This window comes from Anoplolepis gracilipes, chromosome 1, assembly GCF_047496725.1.
Source record: "Anoplolepis gracilipes chromosome 1, ASM4749672v1, whole genome shotgun sequence".
Lineage (NCBI taxonomy): Eukaryota > Metazoa > Arthropoda > Insecta > Hymenoptera > Formicidae > Anoplolepis > Anoplolepis gracilipes.
Window position 1 is genome coordinate 360,771 of NC_132970.1, and position 24,247 is coordinate 385,017.

General features: G+C 30.0%; 5 protein-coding genes across 10 annotated transcripts; 2 read left to right on the forward strand and 3 right to left on the reverse strand.

The window, feature by feature from the left end:
* Positions 1–901: 901 nt before the first annotated feature.
* Positions 902–8,159, reverse strand: LOC140665930 (serine protease gd). Of its 4 annotated transcripts, XM_072892565.1 has the most exons (7): positions 8,118–8,159; positions 6,222–6,356; positions 3,743–3,967; positions 3,326–3,491; positions 2,476–2,979; positions 1,895–2,262; positions 902–1,452 (listed from the first exon to the last, which is right to left on the reverse strand). In XM_072892565.1, exons 1-7 carry the CDS (start codon positions 8,142–8,144, stop codon positions 1,180–1,182), a joined length of 1,698 nt encoding a protein of 565 aa, XP_072748666.1. In that variant the 5' UTR covers positions 8,145–8,159; the 3' UTR covers positions 902–1,179. The 4 variants fall into 4 exon arrangements, with proteins under 4 accessions (XP_072748666.1, XP_072748649.1, XP_072748640.1 ...); XM_072892548.1 differs by lacking the exon at positions 8,118–8,159 and having other exon boundaries at positions 3,743–3,971; positions 6,172–6,237; XM_072892539.1 differs by lacking the exons at positions 6,222–6,356; positions 8,118–8,159 and adding an exon at positions 5,930–6,217 and having other exon boundaries at positions 3,743–3,971.
* Positions 8,160–11,661: 3,502 nt separating this feature from the next.
* Positions 11,662–15,622, forward strand: LOC140665202 (SANT and BTB domain regulator of class switch recombination). The gene is made up of 9 exons (XM_072891001.1): positions 11,662–12,014; positions 12,289–13,069; positions 13,273–13,653; positions 13,788–14,054; positions 14,129–14,423; positions 14,585–14,813; positions 14,902–15,163; positions 15,232–15,407; positions 15,496–15,622. Exons 1-9 carry the CDS (start codon positions 11,924–11,926, stop codon positions 15,603–15,605), a joined length of 2,592 nt encoding a protein of 863 aa, XP_072747102.1. The 5' UTR covers positions 11,662–11,923; the 3' UTR covers positions 15,606–15,622.
* Positions 15,583–19,454, reverse strand: LOC140665212 (lymphoid-specific helicase). The gene is made up of 7 exons (XM_072891015.1): positions 19,230–19,454; positions 18,419–18,762; positions 17,742–18,334; positions 16,929–17,581; positions 16,451–16,845; positions 16,098–16,353; positions 15,583–16,015 (listed from the first exon to the last, which is right to left on the reverse strand). Exons 1-7 carry the CDS (start codon positions 19,297–19,299, stop codon positions 15,936–15,938), a joined length of 2,391 nt encoding a protein of 796 aa, XP_072747116.1. The 5' UTR covers positions 19,300–19,454; the 3' UTR covers positions 15,583–15,935.
* Positions 19,455–19,886: 432 nt separating this feature from the next.
* On the forward strand, positions 19,887–20,627 carry Tim8 (translocase of inner membrane 8). Its single transcript, XM_072905574.1, has 2 exons — positions 19,887–20,128; positions 20,344–20,627. The coding sequence occupies exons 1-2, from the start codon at positions 20,015–20,017 to the stop codon at positions 20,509–20,511; spliced, it is 282 nt and encodes a 93-aa protein (XP_072761675.1). The 5' UTR covers positions 19,887–20,014; the 3' UTR covers positions 20,512–20,627.
* A 132-nt stretch (positions 20,628–20,759) lies between these two features.
* Positions 20,760–24,074, reverse strand: Ufsp2 (UFM1 specific peptidase 2). 3 transcript variants are annotated; one of them, XM_072905413.1, is made up of 11 exons: positions 23,933–24,074; positions 23,706–23,859; positions 23,346–23,564; positions 22,946–23,173; positions 22,686–22,853; positions 22,510–22,603; positions 22,134–22,394; positions 21,810–21,947; positions 21,622–21,748; positions 21,261–21,514; positions 20,760–21,162 (listed from the first exon to the last, which is right to left on the reverse strand). In XM_072905413.1, the coding sequence occupies exons 2-11, from the start codon at positions 23,742–23,744 to the stop codon at positions 20,951–20,953; spliced, it is 1,740 nt and encodes a 579-aa protein (XP_072761514.1). In that variant the 5' UTR covers positions 23,745–23,859; positions 23,933–24,074; the 3' UTR covers positions 20,760–20,950. The 3 variants fall into 3 exon arrangements, with proteins under 3 accessions (XP_072761514.1, XP_072761517.1, XP_072761520.1); XM_072905416.1 differs by having other exon boundaries at positions 23,706–23,843; positions 23,933–24,061; XM_072905419.1 differs by having other exon boundaries at positions 23,706–23,843; positions 24,000–24,054.
* Between the last annotated feature and the right edge of the window lie 173 nt (positions 24,075–24,247).

Sequence of the window (24,247 nt, forward strand, 5' to 3'; positions counted from 1 at the left end):
ATATATAAAAATTTTTTACCGGGCAGCGTTAATGAAAATATACCATTTCATTAAAAAAAATGTCAATGGTCTTGAAATCCTCCTAACATGTGACGTTAAAAAAATTGTTGCTTGTCAGGATTAATCCTTTTGAATCGAACAATTTTTGCTTTTGATTTTTTTCATATCATCAAAAAAAACAGATATATTCTAATTGTAAATGCCCTAGTTGCAGGAAACATCCTGTATATTTAAACATTTTATAGAGATATATAACTTATATAAAAGAAAGTATTATGTTATATAAATTATATTTAATTTTACGAGTTTTTATCAGTATACTTTTATATTTGATAACAAACGTAAAAGATATTTATGAACCCTTCAAGAGAAATACACGATATAATGGCAAAAAATGAAATAAACATGATAAGTATATTATAACACGTGTCATATGTGATGTCAATTTATTTTTAATGTATTTTCTATTAAAAAATCCATTTAATATATGCATATACACGATATGTCCCAAAAGTTTCTGGACTGTTTTAAATTCAATACTAGTGGCGCGATTTGCCTCTACTTTAGGAAATATGTTGAGGGAACTTATCACACACACACACTCTCTCTCTCTCTCTCTCTCCATGTAAAGTTTCAACAATCTACGTTCAAATTCAAGCAGTGTTCAAACATTTTGCATGAACGGTATTTATCATGTTTGTTACTCATTGTAAAATGGAAATTAATACGGAGCAATGTGTTGCAATTAAATTTTGTTTTAAAGTTTGAATGCGACGGAAACGTCCACCAAACTATTTTCGTTTTCCGAAGATAAAGTTTCAGTTGAAAGGAAACGCATGCACGTACGCACGTGTATGTTTGTGTGTGTGAGTGGGTGGATAAATGAGTGTAAGTCTGTAAATGCTGAAAATAGCTCCTATTTACTTCCTGATAATATGCCAATCTTTGATAAAATGCAGAAATGGCTCTATTGACGATTCGTTTCGATACACTCGATAACTTTTGTGTGAAAAATGTTTTTTGAAAATGGATATTTTTCGAAATATTAAAAGTTTTCTACACTTTTAATAAACCCTATATATCCTTATATTATATTTTTTTTCTAGCTTTATATAAACTTAGGTAGAAAAGTTTGTCGACTAGCACATTTTACATCTACGGTAAGACTACGAGAGTATATTAAGTGAAGATCTGTTGTGTAATCCAAGGCATGAATTTGGCTACGTCGACAAAGACAACGTATTTTGTGAGATCGCAGGTCAATTTCTCACGGTCGAACAACGACCGTGACACGATGCCGCGCAGCTGATAACGTCCCGTGGCAGGATTATGAAGCACCAGTCCACTTCCGCTATCACCGTTGCAAGGGCCGCTGCCATCTCGCAAACCGGCGCAAAAGGTGCGATTCGAAGTGAAACTGACAAAACGTGCATCGCTCCAAAGACATTCCTCCTATAATTTGTGCAATAATTAGACAAAGACTAAGGGTTTTTAATTTTATTGCCTATAAAATTTTATTCAGACGATGTGATTTATAAAATTTATCAATTCAACGATTTTGTCAGTCAATATTTTTATATAGATATTCAGTGTCTTAAAAGTTAACGAAAGTTGCACACGTACACCTTGATCAGCGACTGCGTTTTATCGCGTTAAACCGATACCGCATTCGTTACTCTAATTTGAAGCATATAATGATTCTGACGAAATCCATTCGTTATGGATATATAACGAATCGCAATACTAAGCATCAATGCAAGCGTGAGCCGCGAGAATCTCTGAATTTTTTTTTATTAACGACGAAAAATATTTCTTTTTTCTGTTTAAAAAAAAATCGAATTGTGAGGATATGACATAAAAATGATGAAAATTACCGAATAGGAGACATCCTTACCTGACTCACTATCGGCACGTTCGTTATTCGAGGTTCCGCGGTATAAAGACTGCCAAACTCATCCCGGCCCCATCCTACAACATATCCTGTCTTATTAACGACTCTTTGGAGGTCAATCGAGTCGTACCACAAACAGATAGGTCTGATCGTAGGGCTGAATTCGACAGAAGTCCTCAGAATCAGAATCGCCAGATCAGAATCGCCGCTACCTTGGTGAAGATAATCCGGATGCAATATATAGTTCGATATTTCCCTATTCACGGATCCCTGTTCATGCCAATTGCGCAATTGGTATCGACCTAAGGATACCAACAGCACACTGGGGGGGATATTATTCTGGCTTGTGTCCAGCTTGAGACAGTGCGCCGCTATAGACAAAAAATAAATAAAATAAATGCAAATAAAGTATTTTCTAATAACATACGACATATGAGAAGAAGAAGACTGAATCTCTCTAAAATTGAAGATTCAGATCTTCAGCTTTTTTGAGTGAACCTCTAATAAATGAATAATTAACCATTCTCTTTGAAGATAATTCCTTGTACATTTTTATTTTTTCTTTCCGATTTCTCAAAACGCACCTGTTAATACGTGTCTGTTGGTCAGAATGGAACCGGCACATTGAAATTCGAACTCGAGTTTAACGATGAAGAGCGCCGCCAGCCATGGCCACTGCCCCGGTGCCGTCTTTATTCCGTTGGAGATTAGCAAATTAATGTCGTTGGTGTGAGAGATGACACCGCATTCGTTGTTATTGTTTTGTTGAGGTGGATTTAAGAATGGATTGTTGCCGATCTCGTTGGAGAAGTTGACGGTAGTCGGACGTGGACTGGTAGATTTCTTCTTCGGAACAGTGGTAAGGGATTGATTGGGCGGACGTGATGTCGTGTAAATAATTGGCGGACGTGTTGTGTAAACTGGCACAGGTGCCGGCTGCAGAACCGGCAAAGAGATATCAGGTCGCAAACCCGTGTGCGGATTCTGCTGCGGCGAATTATTGGGATCGGAACTCTGCGAAAGCGGTAACGCATTTGGCGGATACAGAATGTGCTCCAGTATGATGGAAGTCACGATTTGTCCCGCCGCTAAAACGAAATACGAATCGCACATTCTATTACAAAAACATTTATTCTACTTCGCTAAAAAAATAATCTTCCAATAATACAAATTAATCCTAAGATTTTTTTAAAGTAAAGATAGAAATAGTTTCCTTACTTTAAATACTTTATATCTTTCTGTTTAACACTTTACATTTACTTGCTGGAATAATGAACAATAAAATATGAAATAAGATTGGGTTTCAAAGCGCTTGCGATATGGTTAAAAGATTTCTAAGTTCTCTAAAAATTGAAGAACGTATAAATCTTGCGACTTTAGTCTCCAATATGTGTACACACGACCTTTTGTCTCTCAAAACAGTATGATACTCACCGCGAGGGCCTGAACAATATTGTTGATTGTTAAACCATAATCCAGTCAATAATGGAATCGGTTGACGCAAGGGAAAATGAATGTGGTACAACAAAGGCCCACCCTGTTGAACAATCCGAACGGACTCCTCTTTCGATTCCGCCAATTCCAATTCACCGACGTAGTTCTGAAACGTAGCGATATTTAAGTTACTTTATTGATTCACAAAACGATATATAAAACAGAAAATTAAATTTTTTTAGTTGCGTGAAAAATGTACGCATTTAATTAATCAAATTTTGTTTTAAAGAACACATTTTATTTCTGATTATATAATTAAAGTTGGCATACTACAGGAATTACTGGAGATAACTTATACCTATATCGATGAATATACTATTTCTTCCGAAATATTAATAATAAAGAATGTGCTTTTACCGTGGATAGTGCAACGGCGATGCTTAACGCCACTTTCAAATGAAGTTCGACGTTTTTTGGCGGAGATGAGATTTGAATCTGACCCATCACTTCGTTCGTCGTCGGCTCGATTATATACGTAAAGTATTGGGAACATGAAGATTGTTGTCCGAATACTTCTGGCAGTGTGTAAAGTAGTTGCGACAGCAACGCAATCAAAATAGGAATCTTGGACATCATAAAGCTCTGCCTGAAACACAACAAAATGGATCCATGTAAATTTTCGGAATAGTTCTTGATTTCAAAATAAACATTTTATTAAACATATTTCACTACCAATTTTATCTTCCCATCGAATTATAAGATATGTGTGTCTTGTTAGCAGTCAAAAAGAAAAATAATCATCGTTAGTTTCAATAAAATTTTCTTATCGAGCAAAAAGTTTCTCAATCTTAATCTAAAATGCTCAAATCTTATTTCATCTTATTCAAAATAGCACTTAATAATAAAACGACAAAACTATCTTTGATACATTTTAGATAATAAATACCGTTATCTATTTGTCAATTATGTATTGGAGAACAATCTTGATATGTAATACGAAATGACGTTTACGCCACGCATCACAAATAAACCAGGAAAAGTGATAAAATATAAAGATAAGCTCGAATATTATTAAATACGTTTCAATTAATCCATAAAATATCATATGACTATGTATATATATATTTTATAGATTATTTTGCAATATGATACTCAATATTCCAATATATGATGCAATAAATTGTTTATTTACAATTTGATGTATTCCATGATAACCCAACGATATAGTTACTTTCTTGAAAATTAAAGTATTCTTTTAGCAAAAGAAATAACAATAAATATTTTCGCAATTTTAATAATTTAGTAAATTATCTACTTGCATTTTTAAATCACAATTTAATCAGCAAAATTACTTCTACTTAAATCAGTTTTTTTAATTGATTTCAAAAACTATTCATCACATTTTTATTAATATAAAATTTCAGTTTATAACAAAGTGACTTGTGTAAAAGTAATTATGATACACATAAAATCCCACTAATTATATTATATTTATTCTCCAAGAATGTATTTTCTGCTTGATAACCCTTCTCAAAGATCAAATAGTTCAATATTATCAAGTACATATATTGATAAATGAAGTGAGACAATAATTACGCTTTTATTGCACTTTATTTATGTTTTTTTATGATTGATAAAAACATATCTGCTTTTTAACACCAATATTTTAAATCAGTTTTTCCTCGAAAGGACAATCAGCTTAATTGCATTTAATAATGAGTTGATGAGCTTATGATTTATGGTTTATGGTTTTTTTTAATGATATTACGACTATCATTAATTTTTTCAATGTTTTAATATTCATATAATAAATAATATTTAATAACAATAATGTAGTATACATAAAGCATTTTTTTCTAATCTATTTTTTTTTCAGAAATAAAAATATTTCAAATTTGATCAATTACATTTTTAATTTTATTTATATTATAAAACAATCCATTAAATAATCAGTTTTAAATCATTTAAAAAATATTTTACTGAATAATATTTTTTATAAAAAATTGTATGAAAAGAAATTGCGGAGATTGAAGTTTAAATGAAATAACGGATTTAAATCGTTTATATTTCAGATGAGTGTGTGTGTGTGTGTGTGTGTGTGTGTGTGTGTGTGTGTGTGTGTGTGTGTGTGTGTGTGTGTGTGTGTGTGTGTGAGTGAGTGAGTGAGAGAGAGAGAGAGAGAGAGAGAGAGAGGGAGAGAGAGAGAGAGAGGGAAGAGAGGTTTGAAGTATTATATGACGAGTAAAACAGCTTGCAGATTCACAGTGACATTCGGTAACATTTAATATATACAAAGCTAAAATTAAAAGGATGAAAAAAATTAGAACTTTAATGACGTGATATATTTTGTCACAAAATCAACATCGATTTTTATCGAAGAACGCACTAAACGTCAAATTAAAAAAAATATCCGTTTCAAGCAAACAAATTATTTACGCAAATATATGCAAATTTTGATCAAGTTCTCACACACAATAAGAACATATTCCGAAAATCTCTCTGATATCAGTCACTTTTTCAACTTATTATGATATTCAAAAGAAGAATTCCATATGACGGCGAAATATCTTTCTGTCACACACATTCCGAAAATTATATATTCACCTTGGTCAGTAGTCGTCGAACCAGTGATAACAGATCGCGTTCATACGTCGCTTCATTAACCAACGGAATTATTTATTTTCTTCGTTTTTATTTTTTTTTTTTAGTTTAAAACTACATCTTTTACATCCATTGATCGCTAATATATACTGTGAGCACTGTTATCTGCTTTGTATTCGGAATATTAATTATATCCAAGTATTTTAAGAGATCGCGATCAACAACGCTGACTCATTAATCCTTACAGCTTCGATCCAGCAATCCTTGCCTAACCTTCGTTGGGACATCAACTGACCAGTTCTCCAGTGAACACGCTTATAGTTTCCGCGCCGAAGACGCATTCTGTAGTGGTTGAGGTGGGGCATCTCGAAGCAAAGCGATCGTGATGCTCATCAGCAGTCGTCGGTTCTTCCTTGCAATAGAGAGAACTCTAGGCCGATGAACGCAACGAGAAAAATAACAAATAAATGTAGAATTTTCTCCTCCTAGACAATGTCGCAATACAGGCAGAAAGACTGGGGAATACGCAAACGAATTTCCGATTAGTCATAAAAACTTCTTTTGTAGCTGCGGCTATTATCAAAGCAAAGCGGAAGAGTTATTACTTCAATGACACTTGTATCCTTTTAGTTACGTAAGCGCATAAAATTGGAAAATTATTGCCATACAATTATAAGTAGTCTCTTCTCTTTTTTATTTGCCCTCTCTTATATATTCTTCCACGTACATAATTTCAAAATGATATTTCTTTCAAGTTTATTTCTTACGAATCCGTATTTTTTATTTCCAGAAATATTGAAGGAACATTATATTAAAATGATTCGCGAATGAAAATGACAAAAGAAAATGTGTTAATATATTTACTAAAATTGTCTATCTTTTAGATTCATTTGTAGCGTATGTTAATATCAGTAAAAAAAGGAAACAAGACTTTTGAGTGATAGTTGAACAAGAAACCGAGGAATTCAAGATGTTGGTCAAATGTCCAGTGAGTCATAACAAGAAACGCATAATCAACATCAGCGAAGTAAATTACACTAAAAATATTTCGCAAAAGAATAATAAACGAAAATCAATAAAATATCGAACTGCAATTTATCCGCCCAGATTATTATTACAAAAAAATTGAAATATATATTATATACATAAAATATATATTTATATACATAAAATTTTTACTTATATTTTACTTAAATTTCAAGTACATGAATTGTGTTGAATATAATCATTACTGATTACTGCCTGATTATATTCCATTCACGTGTCTTCTTGACGTCATTAATCACACGTTTCGTATCGCAATGTTGCAATATGACGTTATTTAATGACGTCAGTAAAAAATTAAATTTTCCAGGAGTAAATATTATTTAATTATAAAGATAAATATTCCAGGAAGTTTTTACGAAATTTTTATACTTTACGTGCACTTTGAAAATTTCACTCATTGCCTCTGACATTTCAAGAATTCTACAAAACGTAAGTTTTTTTTCCTTCGAATTGATAAATATATTTACATTTAATGCTGATCGAAAATAACTTAATTGACAGATCAAAAATCTATTTATATCGGCAAGAAAATTAAGACTTTTTTTAACACATAATAATTTGAAGTTTTCAAAAAAAACTTATCAAAAAAGTTCTAAAGCATCTAAATCACATTTTACATATAATTTTTACAAAAAAATAAAATATTTAAAATGAGAACGATTTTTTTTATATTTTAATATTCGGACGATAAATAAATTAAATTACATTTATTGTTTACTTCACAAGACTCACTGAATTATATATTTCAAAATGTCTCTTAACGTTAATGATTTTAATAAACTTTCATTAGAGTTAGCAACTGCAAAATATAAAGGAAATATTACAGAAATATTTTTGAAATATTTGCTGGAAAAAGATGTAATTTTTCTAATTACACTTTCTCGTACGTGTGCTGTATTAAAATAAGCATATGTAATGTCTATAAATAATTTATACATATTAATATTCTAAAGTATATACTCACTTTGTGTTTCTTTTAATGTTTATAAGCAATTTTCACATATATTTTACAACAGTTGCATATTACAAGTGTCTTCGATAACTTGATTAATATTTTTATACATTTGCTTTTGCTTGTCTTTATTGGTTCTGGAAAATGACGTGAAAGATACAATCATAAATAATCACCATAGAGATTTCTCACCTTTTTGTTGCATATACATTCAATCATTTTAAATTCACAATTTACTAAGATATACATTTTCACAATATTATCGAGATACACGAGAATAGATATGATTAATGATAATGATGCAATTGCAGACGTCAACTAATCAAATGATACGAAATATACGTACTTAACATCGAAAACTGAACATTTTATCGTGGAAATACCCAACATTTCAATTTCAATAATATGTATGCAAATTCTTTGACCTTTTTCTAATTCAATTTTTCCTTTACAGAAATATCAAAAGAAGTTTTGAATTACAAACAACAAAAAATAAAGGCCTTTTTATAAAATAAAAATCTTGGAATTTCTCTTTTTTTCTCTTTAGATAGTTTGAGAACGATGTTTTATTATATTCAACATTGATATAAATAATTAAAAAAGAAATAAAAATGATAACGAAGCTTATAATGATTCAGAGCGTACTACGTATAATCTTGTAATTTGATGTGTATAAAAACAAATATATATATATATATATTTGTTTTTATACGCAAAGGAAATATCTGTTTTTTATTTAGCGAGATTTCTGAGATTTTTGATTATATAAATTAGTAAAAACTAGCATGCAGATACGTCAGTAATTAATACACGCAAAATTATTAATAAAAAACGTAGATGGAAAGATAATTTTATTTATTTTTATTATTAACAAATAAAAATAAATAAACATGCAGAAAAATTTAAAATAATAATAATGGAAAATTACTATATATAATAATAATTTATTCAGCAAATTGCCAAGAAGAGACTTGGTTTACAAAAATTCTACTCACTCATCCGTCCATACCTTACCATCTATACCTATAATTATTCTAACATCTATATTAACTCGCCTTAACCTAGTGAATCTACAATTACACTATCTCGCCTTATACTTAGACTTAAAACTAGATTTACTTTAATATAATCAAATATTTAATATTACATATTACCTTGAAATGAAAATGAAAATGAAACTGTGAAAATATAACTATAATATAATATAATACAATGCAATGTATAAATAACTAATTTTACTTTATTTCACTACTATCCTTTATAAATTTAATATATTTTCACTTCCTCCCATCTATACCTCTTTATTTTCACAGCCATTATTCTTAAGTTTAAATTTATTATTATTATTTTTTACTATTTACTATTATTATTCTCGCAACATTTTCTTTCCTTCCTCTTTGCAAGATCTATTTAATATTATTCCTTTCGATACATCTAATTCATCGTTCAATGTTCTTTATTTTTTCCTCGTCATTGCTGCCTAACTCCTCACACCATCCTTTTAACTCAACACATTCCTTCACAAAATGCTCCAAATTATCCTTCCCTATTCCACACCATCTACATACTTTACTTTTATCCTCTTTCCAATATTTATTAAATTCTTCCATATTCCCAAATCTAAATTTTACTAGACTCCTTATTTTATCTGTATATATTCCTCCCTATCCATAACTTCACTTTTCAGGCCCTTCTATACTTCTATCCAACTTTTTATACCTACTATTATATCTTGCTTCCCTAATTTTAGCATCTTCTATTTGCCTTTGTATCCCTTCCCCTTCACCAAAGGGCCCCCTTGCACCCCTCCCCGTGTGTTTGTGTGTAGTATGAAAATATTAAAAATATATATCAAGATAAAGTAACAAATAAAATAATTATGACATTTCGAAATAAAACATTTTCTGTTTATAACTTTCTAACAAACAACGAGCGACGGCAAAAACCCTTTGAACGTTACTCAGGACTCAGAACAGTGACTTTGACAACATATGTCAAGGTCATTGACTTCTGAAAGAGCTGACCTTATGTAAATATTTACCATAATTTTCATTACATGTTCGTTATAATAAATGTAATAAGAAAATAAAATTGTTGTACAATTCGTACACTACAAGTCATAAGATTGCTTTAGTAAAGTACTTTACGCATTATATTTCGTAATCGCGTTTCACGTACACACTTTAAAGCGCGTTAAATATATCGAACAATAATATCATTCTAATTAAAGTATTTTACGTATTTTAGAATCACTCGATGTATGTACAGGGTGCTTCCTCAACATATAAATCAGTAAATTGGGTTGCCTATCTGACGATCAACAGGGGCATGTTTTACCGACCTCGCATAATCGAAAATTAATCAGGGGATCGATTACGTAATTTTTTCTTTGTGAAAAGTGAAAAAATTACCTGATTGATACCTTAAATACGAATACGGTAATGAATGAGAAAACTGAAATTGGCATTTAACATACATATTAACAATTATATATATAACATTAAAAATTGAGAAAACAACGATGAATTATATTCTCTCTTAATCTCTCTCTCTCTCTCTCTCTCTCTCTCTCTCTCTCTCTCTCTCTCTCTCTCTCTCTCTCTCTCTCTCTCTCTCTCTCTCCCTCTCTCTTTCTCTCTCTCGTTCTTTTTTCAGAAACATGCAATTTATTTCATAATATTTAATCTTATGAATTCTTGTATTACTAATAAAAAAGTTGATGCGAGACACTTTTTGTAACAACTAATCGTGATTTGAAAATAAAAGAAAAATTACTTATCAAAATTAATTACCCGAGATCATTGTTGCAAGAGACTCTTATATATAACTATATTTATAATATGTAAATACATATTTACAATATAATTTTATTTTATTTAATTACTGTAATTCTAATCATCAGTTGACTCATTTAATTCATCTATTTGTCGCTTTGAATTTACAATTTTAATAGCAGGACGTTTAATATATTAATTTCGGGAAATGAATCTTTATTAATTACTGTTAATTAACGCCGATTATGCAATTGACATACTCATACGCGTTTAATAATATGTGTCTTCTAATATCCTCGAAAGTTCAATTTTTATTAATAAAATATTTTACATAAATATGGGCAATGTACTTCATGAACGGTAATGTATTTTAAAACGCTCGAAAATTCGCTTCTGAATGAATAGGAACACATATTTAGCAAAGAAGGTATCGTTCTTCCTGCGGATTTTAGCGATACCTTCTTTGCAAAATATGTTTTCTTATATATATATATATATATATATATATCTAAACTTTATTTCATTTAATTGAATCTATTGATATGTAAAAGTTTATTATTGTATTTATAGAACAATATAATAATCTTAAATTATTAAATTGTTGAAAGAAAATTTCTTTTTTATATAAAATAAGTTTTAATTTGTAAAATGTAAAATATAAAAATAGCGTTTAATAAAAGAAAAAGAATTACAAAAAGTCAAGATATTATTGGCAAAATTAGAATATAAGACAATATTTATTTGGTTATTTGATATTAAAAGTAAATTATTGCCAGTGTGGAGAAATAACAAATTATTTTTAGGTGAAAGTGAATAAGCAAAGCGGACATAGCACGGATCGCAACCAAAACTGTACACATTATGCGTTATCCATTGAGAACATTCGTGGACCTTGGCTATGTAGTTCAATGTCCACGTTTTTATGTCCACAGAGGGCGTATCGCTTTCAGGGATTACTGATCAGCTGATGACAATTTGTGACAAGTGCTGTTATAACTTTTACGCGACGATATTTCATAATCGTTTAAACAACTCGTACAATAAACTTTTACAATAAAATTCTTGCAACATTTTTTATAAACTTTAGTTATACATTGTACAAAATTGTACACTGTAATGTAATGTGAAATATTTCAATATGTTAATGCAAGATAAAGTAATCGCTTTTTAAGTGCGAAGATTAAATTGCAGTACAAAAATATTCTTTCGTTTAAAAGAAGAATCATGGAATCACATGACATTATTAATGTAGCTAATAATGTAGCTGTAAATGCAAATGCAGTGTTAAGATCATGTGTTTCAACAACTAATGAAGGTACATGTAGATCCATTGATAGATTGCTAGATTGCACCAAAATTAGATACCAGATGCTGTACTTTTATTTTGAAGTATTTTGATGATTTCTACATCTAGCACAATTTTTCTGTTGCTATGCTTTGACCTATGTTGCTAGAGTGCGTGTATCAGATTACACAAAAGCTCGGCACACCAAATCGACTATTAATTGCACAAAAAGTGATCAAACTATAATTATAATTATGATGCAAAAGATTGTGGATGATAGTAATAACAGACATTTTGAATTTAGCTGAAAGATTACGAAATCTTCAAGAAGAAAAGCACTCAAAATTAACGATTGGGGCATTCTTCGAATTTATGAGAACTGCATACCAAGTTAACGATAATTGTGAAGATTTAGCTACGATACTAAATGCTAATAGTGAAATTGATTGGCAACAATTGACAAAGATTAATTTAGATTTAAAAAATCATGAAGATAATAAAGTAATCGATGACAATTGCAGTAATCTCAATACTCAAGAACAACAATACAAACAGAATGATTCTGTACAGGAGTTATCATTACAAACAACAAGTAGTAAAGAAGCAAGTTTATGTATATCGAATAGTACTATAAGCTCGCAACCTTCCGCAATCTCCTGTAATACCATTTATGAGGCATACAATAAGGATGACTCTACGCAGGACTCTAATAGCGCAGAAAGTGTTTCTAATAAATGTTTAGAAACAGGAGATAATATCAGAGAAATAAATCAGTTGTCAGAAACTTTTAATGAAAGGAAGAAAGTTTCACAGTTTAAGGAGCATTCAGAAGAGAGTGAACATGGTTTAGCAAAAATTATGAAGGAAAATTTAAGAGATATTTTGCATGAAGGATTATTGGACTCTGTTTTACCCTACATGCTACCAAAATCTGCTCTATCGCAGCCTGTTATTAAAAAGTCTGCTGTTGTCACAGATATTAAAAAGAATTCTTCATTAGGTAATGTGATTGAGACTAAAGCAACAGCCTCATTTCATAAAGAACGGGATAAGGAGAAAAATAAGATAAATAAGAAATCATTGGAGTAAGTATTTTGAATAACAGTAAATTTACAAGATTAACAAAAAAATACATCGCGCAGTAACATCTCTTTGCATAAATATTTTATTATTTGTAAAGCTAAAAAAATCTTTAATAAATAAAGCTAGATTAGTTCTTAATATGTCAAAAAGTTAATCAATAAAATTCTAGTAATATCATTATATTTATTATGTTGTTATCTCTTAGGAATGAGGTGGAAATTCATGTATGCGACGAGGATAAGAATATTAAAAAAAACTTTCGATGTCCGCAAAAACTTCTTATACAAAAAATGTGTTATTTTGCTGACGTCACAGCAGGACAGAAACTTGATGAGATAGACATATCGGTACATTGTGATGTTGTTATCTTTGACTGGCTCATGAGATGGGTGAAAAAGGATATCATAAAAAAATCCGAATGGCCAATTCTAGAGGCGAGTAATGTCATTCCGATTATGGTATCTGCTTGCTTTCTGCAAATGGAGCCACTTTTGGAAAATTGTCTTCAATATTGCCACGACAACATGTCAGATATTTTGAAGACGTCGACGATCCTATCGTGCTTAGACGATAATCTTCTCACAAGGCATGTATTTCATTATTTACATCATAGTTTTAATTATATTTTTCATTATAATCTGATGATGTAGCAAGCAATAAATAGCTGTTAAAATCTTTTCTTTTCCATTATCTTATTGAGACTTACGATTATTCTGTCAGACTGGCTGAATTATTTACAAATGAGGATGTTGAAATGTTGAAAGACAAAAAAGATAAAGTCCAGAGTCGTTTGTTCTGCAAATTAATCATGTCACTGGTAGAAGTCACTCCGGATAATAAAAAAGGACATTACAGCTCATTGTCTATGCTGTTTAAATGTGGAAAATGCAGCAAGAATGTTATACAATCAATTTCTGATTTTGTGCCTTGCGTTCCAAGCGCAATGAAAATTGATAACAAAGGAGGAGTTCATAGCAAACACGTGAGGTACATACAACATATACAGTATTTTACAATATGGATATTACACGTGAAAGATGGAAAATATCTCGTTATTTTAGAGACCTGACTTGGACATTGAATGATTATATCATTACCTTACGATCGGAATTGCGTTCCTGGCGCAAAGTTTATTGGAGATTATGGGGAGATTGTCATTTTTTGTTTTGCCAGCAGTGCAATGTGTATTTTCCAATACATCAAATCAACTGGTGCTATTATCATCCAGAATCTGCACAATTTTTTGTGAATGAACAACAGAGGCCTACGCCTTTTCCTTTGGGAAGATATCCGTGCTGCAGTCAACGTGCCTATAGATTCGAAGCTTTATCCAATCAAGGTGGATGCAGGTACAAAGTTGGTATCAGTATATTATATATTTTTTGTAATTATAAATTAGAAAAAGTTACTTTTTTATATTAAATATTATTATTAAATATACGGGAGCACACGTAATATGTACATATAAAAATATAGTTTACATAAGGTTCTTATTGTTATATATGCTTTTATTTTAGGAACATGTACCAGATATAAAGAGCGAGAAAGAATTAAACGTTTTAAATATTCTGACAGCAAATAGAGAAGTAATAACTATCGAACCGCCCCAGCTTTTTTTCCCGGAAAAGATTACACGATTGGTGACACGCGATCCATCTCTTCGTCCGGGTAAATTAGTATGCAAGGATACAATGTGGTGGAATGGCATAGAACTTGTGCCACCGAGACCGAAACTTGGCCTGCTCGGTAAATTGTTTTCGAGAAAAAGTCTCTTCATTCATGTCTTATAAAGTATTATAATGCGCAAGAAAAAAAAATTTCTTACAAAAAACAGGAAAGATTTGGGGAAGTTCGGGACTCCGTCGATTACTCCAAACGCAAGATTCGCAAAAGTCTTTACAGAAAATTCGTCGACAGATTTCCACAACTACAACCGACGTTTTGTCCTCCGCTTCTTCGATTACAGACGAAGACGATGAAGACGATGGCGGGACTACATACGAAGACAGCAGTATAGACGATGAATCGTATTACAGCGAAGAATCTAATACGTTGTGCGCGTTAAAACCAATGAATAAAGTGAAACATAGTCAAAAGTAAGAAATCGTGTCAATAATATTTTTATAATACAAAATCAAATCTTTATGTTCTTATCATCTTTTAGGAACAACAGATGTTGGAGCGGTAATTTGAACGTAAGACATAATCAAGATAATCAGAGAGATTTTGAGGAAAGAGCCGCGGCGCAAATGACAGTTCTTCTGACAAAGAGAACACTTATGGAGAACTTGTTTTCGAAATCTTACAAGCAACACAATTATAAAACTAAGCAACCTATTGGTATGTTTCTCACATACATAATTATATATTAAATTAAGTAAAAACGAAATATTAATGTCATATGAATAATACTCAATATCTGGAATAGGTGGAACATATATGAAACTAGAAGCTGAATTTCGCGAACAGTTAGCTCAATCTTGTAAATATAAGAACCCTCTAATAGGAAGGACTCGTATAAAATCAAACAAATCTTGATTTGTAAATGCACAAGATTAAATAATATATTTGAAATATCACATTGGACATGAATACATTTGGAATATTAAATTAAAAAAAATGTTGTGATTTAATATAAAAAGAAAAAGGCACTGCCACAAGATTTTTTTACATTGTTTAATAAATAAACCTAATTTAAGTATTAGAAAATTAAATAGTTTTTACACAATGAACATATATTTTTAATGATTATCATTATTAAAAAAGGTTTATTGTAATATTTTATTATTGCAAAAATGTATTCAATACTGTATTTTTGAGATAAAGATTAGCTTACTTAACAATTTAACTTGTAATTATGTTCTTGATTTATTCCTGAATATTATGTAAATCTTCATTAATCATATCACTTCTATCTAACAGTTTATTCAGTTCTAGTTCTGTAAACACTACAAAATATTTATTAATTTTAGTACAATTCTTTACACATTACTTGAGTGATCTGTATGTTATAGTGACAAAAACACTTACCTTCATTTTCGGAAGTAACAACTTTATATTCCTTAGATTCCATTAGCTCTTTCAGTTGTAACAAAGAATCTTTATTAATAATAGTGCTTTGCCATTCTTTTGATATAACTACTTTTTCTAAAATACGTTTAGCCTCAGAACGCTTAATAATCGTTTCATCAATTGTTCCCTTAGTGCACAGCCTGTAGATAACCACAGCTTTTGTTTGTCCTATTCTATGACATCGTGCCATAGCTTGTATATCCACTTGTGGATTCTGTTAGCGTTCAAAAATTCATGAGCACGAATAAAATATAATAAAATATAAATATCAATAGACATGAAAAAAAATTACACCAAGATTATTAACTCACCCAATCACTGTCATATATAATAACAGTATCAGCGCCTGTCAAGTTTAATCCAACTCCACCAGCTCTAGTAGATATAAGGAACAAAAATATATCTGGATCGTTATTGAAAGTTTTAATATTTTCTCTTCTCTCTTCGATTTTAGTTTGACCATCTAATCTCACATACTTATAATTTCGTAATGAGAGATAATCTTCAATCATATCTAAAATTAATGTCATTGTTGAAAATAGCAAAACTTTGTGTCCTCGCGCTTTAAGTTTTGCCAGCATAGCGTCTAGCACTAAAAGTTTGCCGGAAGATGTGATCAAATCATTGTCGATTTTCGGTAAACCACATGAATCCAATGGGCAATGAATCAAATATGGATGATTTACAATCTTCTTAAACATTAGTACTGAAACATAGATAACAAATGGAAATAATGAAATAAATAATGTATAAAAGTATAAATCAAATATGTATATTATAATAACTTACATCTTCTTCCAAATTTAATTTGAATGAGAAAGTCCCTGTTACGCTCTGTAACATCAGTATACTGTTTCCAGCTTGACAAATTGTTTTCGTCCGCGAGTTTAACTGCTTTCCACTTATCTGTATCATTGCTATTTTCGATTTCTTGTAATGAAGTACTCGGTGACATTTCAGCTTCAAAACTATTATCGTCAGATCCGTATTTACTTCTCAAAAAAGCTTTTCTTTTCGCTTTTTTACCATCCGGAGTCTGTATAATTAGATTCGGTTTTTCAATTTTACTCAATATTTCTAAATCGTGATTTATTACTGCTTTGTAAAGATCATGTTGCAATTGTGTGAGCGGTGCATAAACTACCAACTCCTTCTTAGGAGGAATCTTCAGATGAACGTCAGCTTTTATTCGTCTTAACATAAACGGCTTCAAAATTTCACGCAATGACAATAATACTTGTTTTTCTTCTTCTTGTTTTAAAATTTTTTCCACGCCTTCCTGCTGAAATTCTTGAACATTGAACCATGATTCAAACACAGCTAAATCATCAAAAATTTCTGGTAACAAAAAGTTTAAAAGTGACCATAGTTCAGCCAAATTATTTTGAAGTGGAGTTCCAGTCAGTATTAGTCTATTCATAGAGTTCATCCTTTTCAAAGCTCTAAAAAATAAATCAACAATCTTAATTTTAGAACGAATTAAATAAATTATTTGAAATTAAGTTCTTTAAAAAAAATATTGTTTTTAAATATCTAAAATAATTTTTATTATTCTGAACTTGTATCAATTTTAAATTAACTAATTAAATGATCGATACATACTTTACTAGCATACAGTTATAATTTTTGATTCTTTGTCCCTCATCTATTATGATATATCTCCACTTTTGAGAATGAAGAAATCTAATTTCTTTTAATGGCACTTCATAGGTAGTAATTACAACAGGCTGTGTTTTATAACCATCTGTAACGTGGTGTTTATCTTTAATTTTTTGACGTATAGCATCTCTTTCAGCTTGTGTACCATAGAATAGCACAACTGGTATGTCAGGAGCAAATCTATCAAATTCCATAAGCCAATTTGGTATAGTGGAGAGAGGTGCCATTATCAAATAAGGTCCTTCTTGTTTCTTCTCTATAAGATGACATATCAAAGCTATCACTTGTATTGTTTTTCCAAGTCCCATTTCATCAGCTAGAATCCCATTCAAGGCATTCTCATAAAGCACCTTTAACCATTCTAAACCCGTTTGCTGATAATCATATAAGTCACCAGTAAAATATTTGGGTAAAATAGCAGTTTGTTGCATGGTAGATGGTTTTGTTTCAGTGTCTGAATCTGCAGACAATTCTGCTTCTATATCTTCTTCATTTAAATTTGTTCGCTTCCATTTAGCCTGCATTTCATTCCTGATCTGTAATTTGATCAAATTAAATCTTCTTGTACTTAAATAATATTATAAATATGGTTATAGTTTGAATTTTTTTTCATTACTTACTTCTGGAGATATATATTCTTGTATATTATATTTTTCTAAATTAGCCTTCTTTATTCTCTCATTTGATGGTGGTACATTTTCATTATTAACAGAAGGCTTATCTTTCTTCTTAACCTTTTTTGCTTTTTCAAGTTTATTTATCAAAAAAGAAGAATAAAATTTACTTGCTTTTAGCAAATGCATCAATTGCTTGTATCTTTGTTCACGTATTTCTTTATTACATTCTTCTTTATGTTTGTTTTCAAGTTCAATCTCATTGTACTGCCTTTTCTTTTTTTTTGGTTCCTTTCTTTCTTTTTCCAAGGGCATATTATTAAATTTGACATTATTAGCGATTGGCATATCTTGTATAGAAAAAATAAAATATATTAAATTATTATAAAATAAAATATGCATGTACAATATTTCCTATTTATAAAATCATTACTTATAATTTGACAAGCATTATCTCTACAGAATACTGTGGATTAAAGTATATGTAACAAAAAGTGAGAGTAAGCGAAAAAAAAGAAAATTTTATATTTTGATTGTAATAAAAATAGGTAAGATTCGCGAGTCTTATTCAATAAATTGAACTGGAATTAAATAATACATGACAATTCTCCTCTAATCAAAGTAAAAAATTTATAACTGACAATGAGAAACACATATGTACTATGTATTTCAAACAAAGGAAAAGCAAATATTTACTTCTTGCTAAAAGTTCATTTTCCTAAAGTTTTAAGCAAAAGATTATTTTTAAAAATCCACATACTTATAAATATATCGTATACAAAACGGTTTTTTATATCGATAAATAAAATAAATTTACCTGTGAAATAAGTTGAACGTTCAGAATCAGTCATATTTGAATTGTCGTCAACAGAAAGATCGACATCCATTATTATTATTATAACGATACAGGATAATAAAGAATTAATAGAAATCGTAGTTCTTTAAAATAAGACAAAAAATTCGTTGTTCAGGATGAATGGTTAAAACAGGTTAAAAAAAAGAGCGGTTAAAAGTGTGATCGGTTATACAAAAATACAAAGAAGTACGATAAATTGCCGCCAATAATGTATGTAGGAAAAAAATGGATGCCTAGTTTTTACTAGAGTCCCTAGGGAGAGTCCCGTTAGCACACATCCCGATAGCATACAACCATACATATGACCGATACGTAGGATAACCAGCACGGTTAGCCAATCGGAAGGTCCTAATGTTCATTGGCCAATTAGCATTATGCGCTATTATATAGATCCCGTCCGAGTCCCTATATATATTGCAGTTATAAATCTTGCAATAAAATAGGATGTTTTGATTGGTTAACGCAGATGACGCGCTCAGTGGAAACGTATCCTAAGATTTAATTGGCTCATAGTACAGTCGGATCTCTTTATCCTACAACCCTGTTATGCTATGAAACTTCTTATCCTACGCATGCGCGGAACATCGAATATTTTAGAACACGTGTGTATATTGTCTTATATTGATTCTTTCCTCTATGATTTACCGATAACAGCGCGTGTAAAATCTGCGTGATCTGCAAGAAATTCCTATTTTCATACACAATAAGATTTTTTTTAATCGTTTGGATTGCTACAATTTTGGAATATGGCAGATTCGTTTGACAATAATTCCTTCTATGACAATGATGCCAAAGGAATTGATCCTGAAATAGCGGGGCTTCTGATGGTTGAAAAACAAAAAGCGCAACTTAACGCACAGGTGAACATTACGCATAAAAAATTTCTTTTTTTATATAAAATAAAGCATCTAAAAATTTCCAGATCATTAACGCGTTATTTTACATTATTATATCGCATTATCTTTGAAAAATAATTGCTCGTCTATTTGATATAAGAAATTTTGTTTATAAAAATTTTTTAAATGTTTTATATATTTATAAAATTTTCATTTATAAAAATGTTTTTTTTATTTAGATTCACGAGTTTAACGATATTTGTTGGGACAAATGCGTGGATAAACCAGGAAGTAAATTGGATGGACGCACAGAAACTTGTGTAAACAATTGTGTTAATAGATTTATAGATGTTTCTCTCTTTGTTACTAGCCGTTTAGAACAATTCTTAAAGGCTGTAGAAAAATAAAATTTTGTTATATATACAGCAATAGACTATAAAAAAAAGATAATGAAGTTATCTTTATATTTCTAATTCAATACTTGTAAATATATAATAAAATACCAAATATGTACAGAATCAACATTCTCTGATTATTATAATTTATTAATATATTTTATTTTATAAAATAAAAATTTTGTTAAGTATCAAAGAATTGATAAATGAATGTTCAACATAATAGTATGACAAATCCAATATCAATTTTTGTTGCTTCTCAAACTTAATCACAAATCGAAATATATATTCATTATTTTTATTGCATATACCACACAAAAGTGAAATAATGTCTCACAATATATTGTGAAAATTGTTTTATATATAGATGTGTGTATTTTAATATTTAATAGAGAATTTCACTTTACTTATATATACATTAGAAAAATTGAATTATGTACAATATATTTTATCAGAAGGCTATAGGTCTTTGTGGAAGGCACATATTATAAAATGCATCTTTTTTCCAAAAATCTTTTGTTTTCCATCCACACCATCCTTTATTTATTATCGTAGGTAAGTGGTCTATGCCGGTGTAATGTGGATCTAGAATTAAGAACTTTCCCTCTCTGGATGATTCATCATAACTAACTCCCAGAATTGTATGAGCTAATACTCCTCCACCTAAAAAATATTAGAAAATTGTATAAAATAAAATGGAAATATTTTATTAAATATATTCACTTATTATTATATCTATAAAATATGAAGAAAGAAATTACCAATCATGACAGGTGTACCCTGTGTATCAAAATGATTTACAAGTTGGGGAATTAAGGCCGACATCTCCTCCCCGCTTGACGCACAAAGTATTTTTACATCTATGTTAAGCAAAGTCTGCAGCACAAAACTTACTTCAGTCGAACCAATCCACTGTTTACTGTTAATAAATGTGAAAGGTTTATCGCCTATGTCAACTAAACATTGTTGTATTTTGCGATGGGAAGGTATTGGCACTTCAGTATAACCTTGTAATCTATATAAAATAGAGATTGCAGCTTACTTGTATGTATATTTTAGCAGCAAAAAAAATAAGCTTTGCTGCTGTAAAATATATGGTTATTTCATTTGAAATTTTATTACCTATACCATGAAAAAATGGTTTGAAGAGATCTATAGGCACATCCCCATCCATTATCATCAAAATTATCTTGCATATAGTGATGATATGAATACAAACCATCCACAATACTGATTTTTCCCATAACACCTAATAAATAATAATTATATATAATTTTAAAATTATAAATTTTGAGTGCTTAAATACATACCTTTATGTAAAAGGGATTGATGAGGATTTACAAGTATCTCATTTGACTGAATGTCAAATTTTATAGCATTCCCACGTCGAAAATATGGTTTAGTCAAATCTAATGCTAGAGCCTTGTGTAAAGCTTTACGATATTCCACTGAAATTATACGACTGGTCTGTATAAAAGCAAATAGATGACACGTATATTACTGTGCGTCATTAAAAACGTGCGATAATATTAATTATTGTATATAGTATTGTAAAAATAATAGGTAGGACTCGACAATCACAAAATTTATTATATGACAACAGCCAAATGTAATTATGATACGAAAAATCTTACTTGTACTATCGTTAGTAGAATCATCAGGATATACTATTGTGAATAAATGCCCACAGCCTCGAGGTTTAAAATGCATAACTTCTGGTAACTTTGCAGAGAGCTTTATATCATCAAACTGGGAATCTTGCCGCATTTCAATTAATCTGATGTTTCGACAAATAGACTCCACTAAAATTGCATGTAATTCAACTGATATCACATTTAAACTCACTAGTGACAATGCATTGATGTGTATATTACATTCTATACTATCAAAAGATCCTGTAACAAGAGTATCCTGTATCAATAAATTAAAAACATAATGGATTGATATCTGTGATATTTACAGATTATTATATTTGGATAAATCATATTTTGTGTGTTTTGTAATACTTACGTTTGATGTGCTGCAAGACAGGAGCATATTTGATAGGTTCTTCAGAATGTTTTTCATCTGATATCTTCAATAACATGTTTGCATGTACAATATTCTATAAAAATTGAAAAAATAATTAAATTATATAGAAATAATAGCTTTCCAAGTGCATATAAATTTAGATTTTAAAAACATACCACTGGTCCAGTATTATGATTTATATTACTTGATTCAGTTGAAGATTTCTTGTGTTCTTCGGACAAAGATAAAAAATCTTTTAACATTGTGTTTTTTAAACTGTCATCAGTTCTAAAAAGATATACATTATTCAGAGGAAAATGTATTCCTATTTTTCCAGATGCAATCTATAACAATGCAAAGTTATGCAATATGTAAGATATATAAAACTATTATATAAAAATATTGGCATAAATGCCAAACGAGAAAAAAATTTTACGTTTTTTCGTGACTCTTGTAACACTTCCAATATGTTTCCATCCTGAGCAACCAGTGGGAAAGTTGCTTGCATTCTAATGTATACAAATTGTCGAGAAAGATCATCTTCACTAATAATACTGAGATTATTAACAGCTTCTAATTTTTCATGTACATAAAGATATGCCTGCAGATCCAATGTATTGTGCGAATATTTCAAAAGTAAAGGATTATCTGTAATATCAATATCCTAAACAAATAAATATACATATATATATATATATATATATTTCATTAATCCTAGCAATATTTGTATTATTTTTTCACAATATTAATTTAATATTAAAATATTTGCAAAATATTAATATTGTTTGTATAAATATATAGTTTATTACATGATAATAATATCTATATATAATCACCTTAAAAACGTCAGGATTTACTTCTTTACATTCACCAATGTGTAATATACCACAAAAATATATGTCTGCAGGTAAATTAAATTGCAGTGTTGTATAATCAATTACATTTTCATTTTCATTGTCGTGTGATTTTAGACTGAATGTTAGAACTGTTAATGTATCGTTGGATATAATACCATAAAGATAGCCAGTTGCTGTAGTTTCCACAGATTCTAATCGCTGAAAATTATATTTAAATACTAAATGTATCATTGTATTTAAGTATATCGAACGAAAAGTGATGTGAAGAGATAGTGTCTCCACTTGACAATATGGATTAGATATTTTTGAATTATTATTGACTGAAACAAGGTCGTTTACCTGCAGAATATTTGATAAAATCTGTAATTGCAATGCCATCGTGTCGCAGTAAAATCAAATGTACGAATACGATGAGAACTCTGTACTGTCAACGGAGGCAATCACCATATGGAAATTGCAAGAAATTACAACTGCATTCTGCAACACGAACCATCTAAATTAGGAGGTTAAATCTGTCGTTGCCAAAGTTTCAAAAAAAACACATAGCAAACTGTCTTCCAAATCACCTATCCTAAATTAAATGTTAGTAATATATTCCACTTATTCAGGAAAAGGAATTCACTCATTACGTACAAATATATATTTTTATTAATTAATTTCTGAAAATTTCGCTTTTCAAACGATAATTAAGGCTTATTTGAAACGATAACATTGTATATATATGCAATTTGGTGGAAAATCGTTTCATGCAAATATATCTTAAGGTTGCTTTGCTTTGATTGGTTGGTTCCCAATGTCCTCAACTAACTGCTTGTTTCAACCGGAAATAGCATTTTGTAACTAGAGCTGCCAGCCTTAACAACTGGCAACTAGACATTGGC

Excerpts from the sequence above, each read along its gene's own strand:
- LOC140665930 (XM_072892565.1), bottom strand. The coding sequence starts at position 8,144 with ATGATTGAATGTATATGCAACAAAAAG. Across the intron at positions 3,492-3,742 it reads TCGCCGTTGCACTATCCACG|AACTACGTCGGTGAATTGGA; the intron begins GTAAAAGCACAT and ends GCTACGTTTCAG. Across the intron at positions 2,263-2,475 it reads CAACAGACACGTATTAACAG|CGGCGCACTGTCTCAAGCTG; the intron begins GTGCGTTTTGAG and ends TTTTGTCTATAG.
- LOC140665202 (XM_072891001.1), top strand. The coding sequence starts at position 11,924 with ATGGAATCACATGACATTATTAATGTAGCTAATAATGTAGCTGTAAAT. Across the intron at positions 15,164-15,231 it reads AAAGTGAAACATAGTCAAAA|GAACAACAGATGTTGGAGCG; the intron begins GTAAGAAATCGT and ends ATCATCTTTTAG. Across the intron at positions 15,408-15,495 it reads TAAAACTAAGCAACCTATTG|GTGGAACATATATGAAACTA; the intron begins GTATGTTTCTCA and ends TATCTGGAATAG.
- LOC140665212 (XM_072891015.1), bottom strand. The coding sequence starts at position 19,299 with ATGGATGTCGATCTTTCTGTTGACGACAATTCAAATATGACTGATTCT. Across the intron at positions 18,763-19,229 it reads ACGTTCAACTTATTTCACAG|ATATGCCAATCGCTAATAAT; the intron begins GTAAATTTATTT and ends TTTCTATACAAG. Across the intron at positions 16,846-16,928 it reads AATTAAATTTGGAAGAAGAT|TACTAATGTTTAAGAAGATT; the intron begins GTAAGTTATTAT and ends TCTATGTTTCAG.
- Tim8 (XM_072905574.1), top strand. The coding sequence starts at position 20,015 with ATGGCAGATTCGTTTGACAATAATTCCTTCTATGACAATGATGCCAAA. Across the intron at positions 20,129-20,343 it reads AAGCGCAACTTAACGCACAG|ATTCACGAGTTTAACGATAT; the intron begins GTGAACATTACG and ends TTTTTTATTTAG.
- Ufsp2 (XM_072905413.1), bottom strand. The coding sequence starts at position 23,744 with ATGGCATTGCAATTACAGATTTTATCAAATATTCTGCAG. Across the intron at positions 23,565-23,705 it reads TTTTATCAAATATTCTGCAG|CGATTAGAATCTGTGGAAAC; the intron begins GTAAACGACCTT and ends TATAATTTTCAG. Across the intron at positions 22,604-22,685 it reads ATCATAATACTGGACCAGTG|AATATTGTACATGCAAACAT; the intron begins GTATGTTTTTAA and ends CAATTTTTATAG.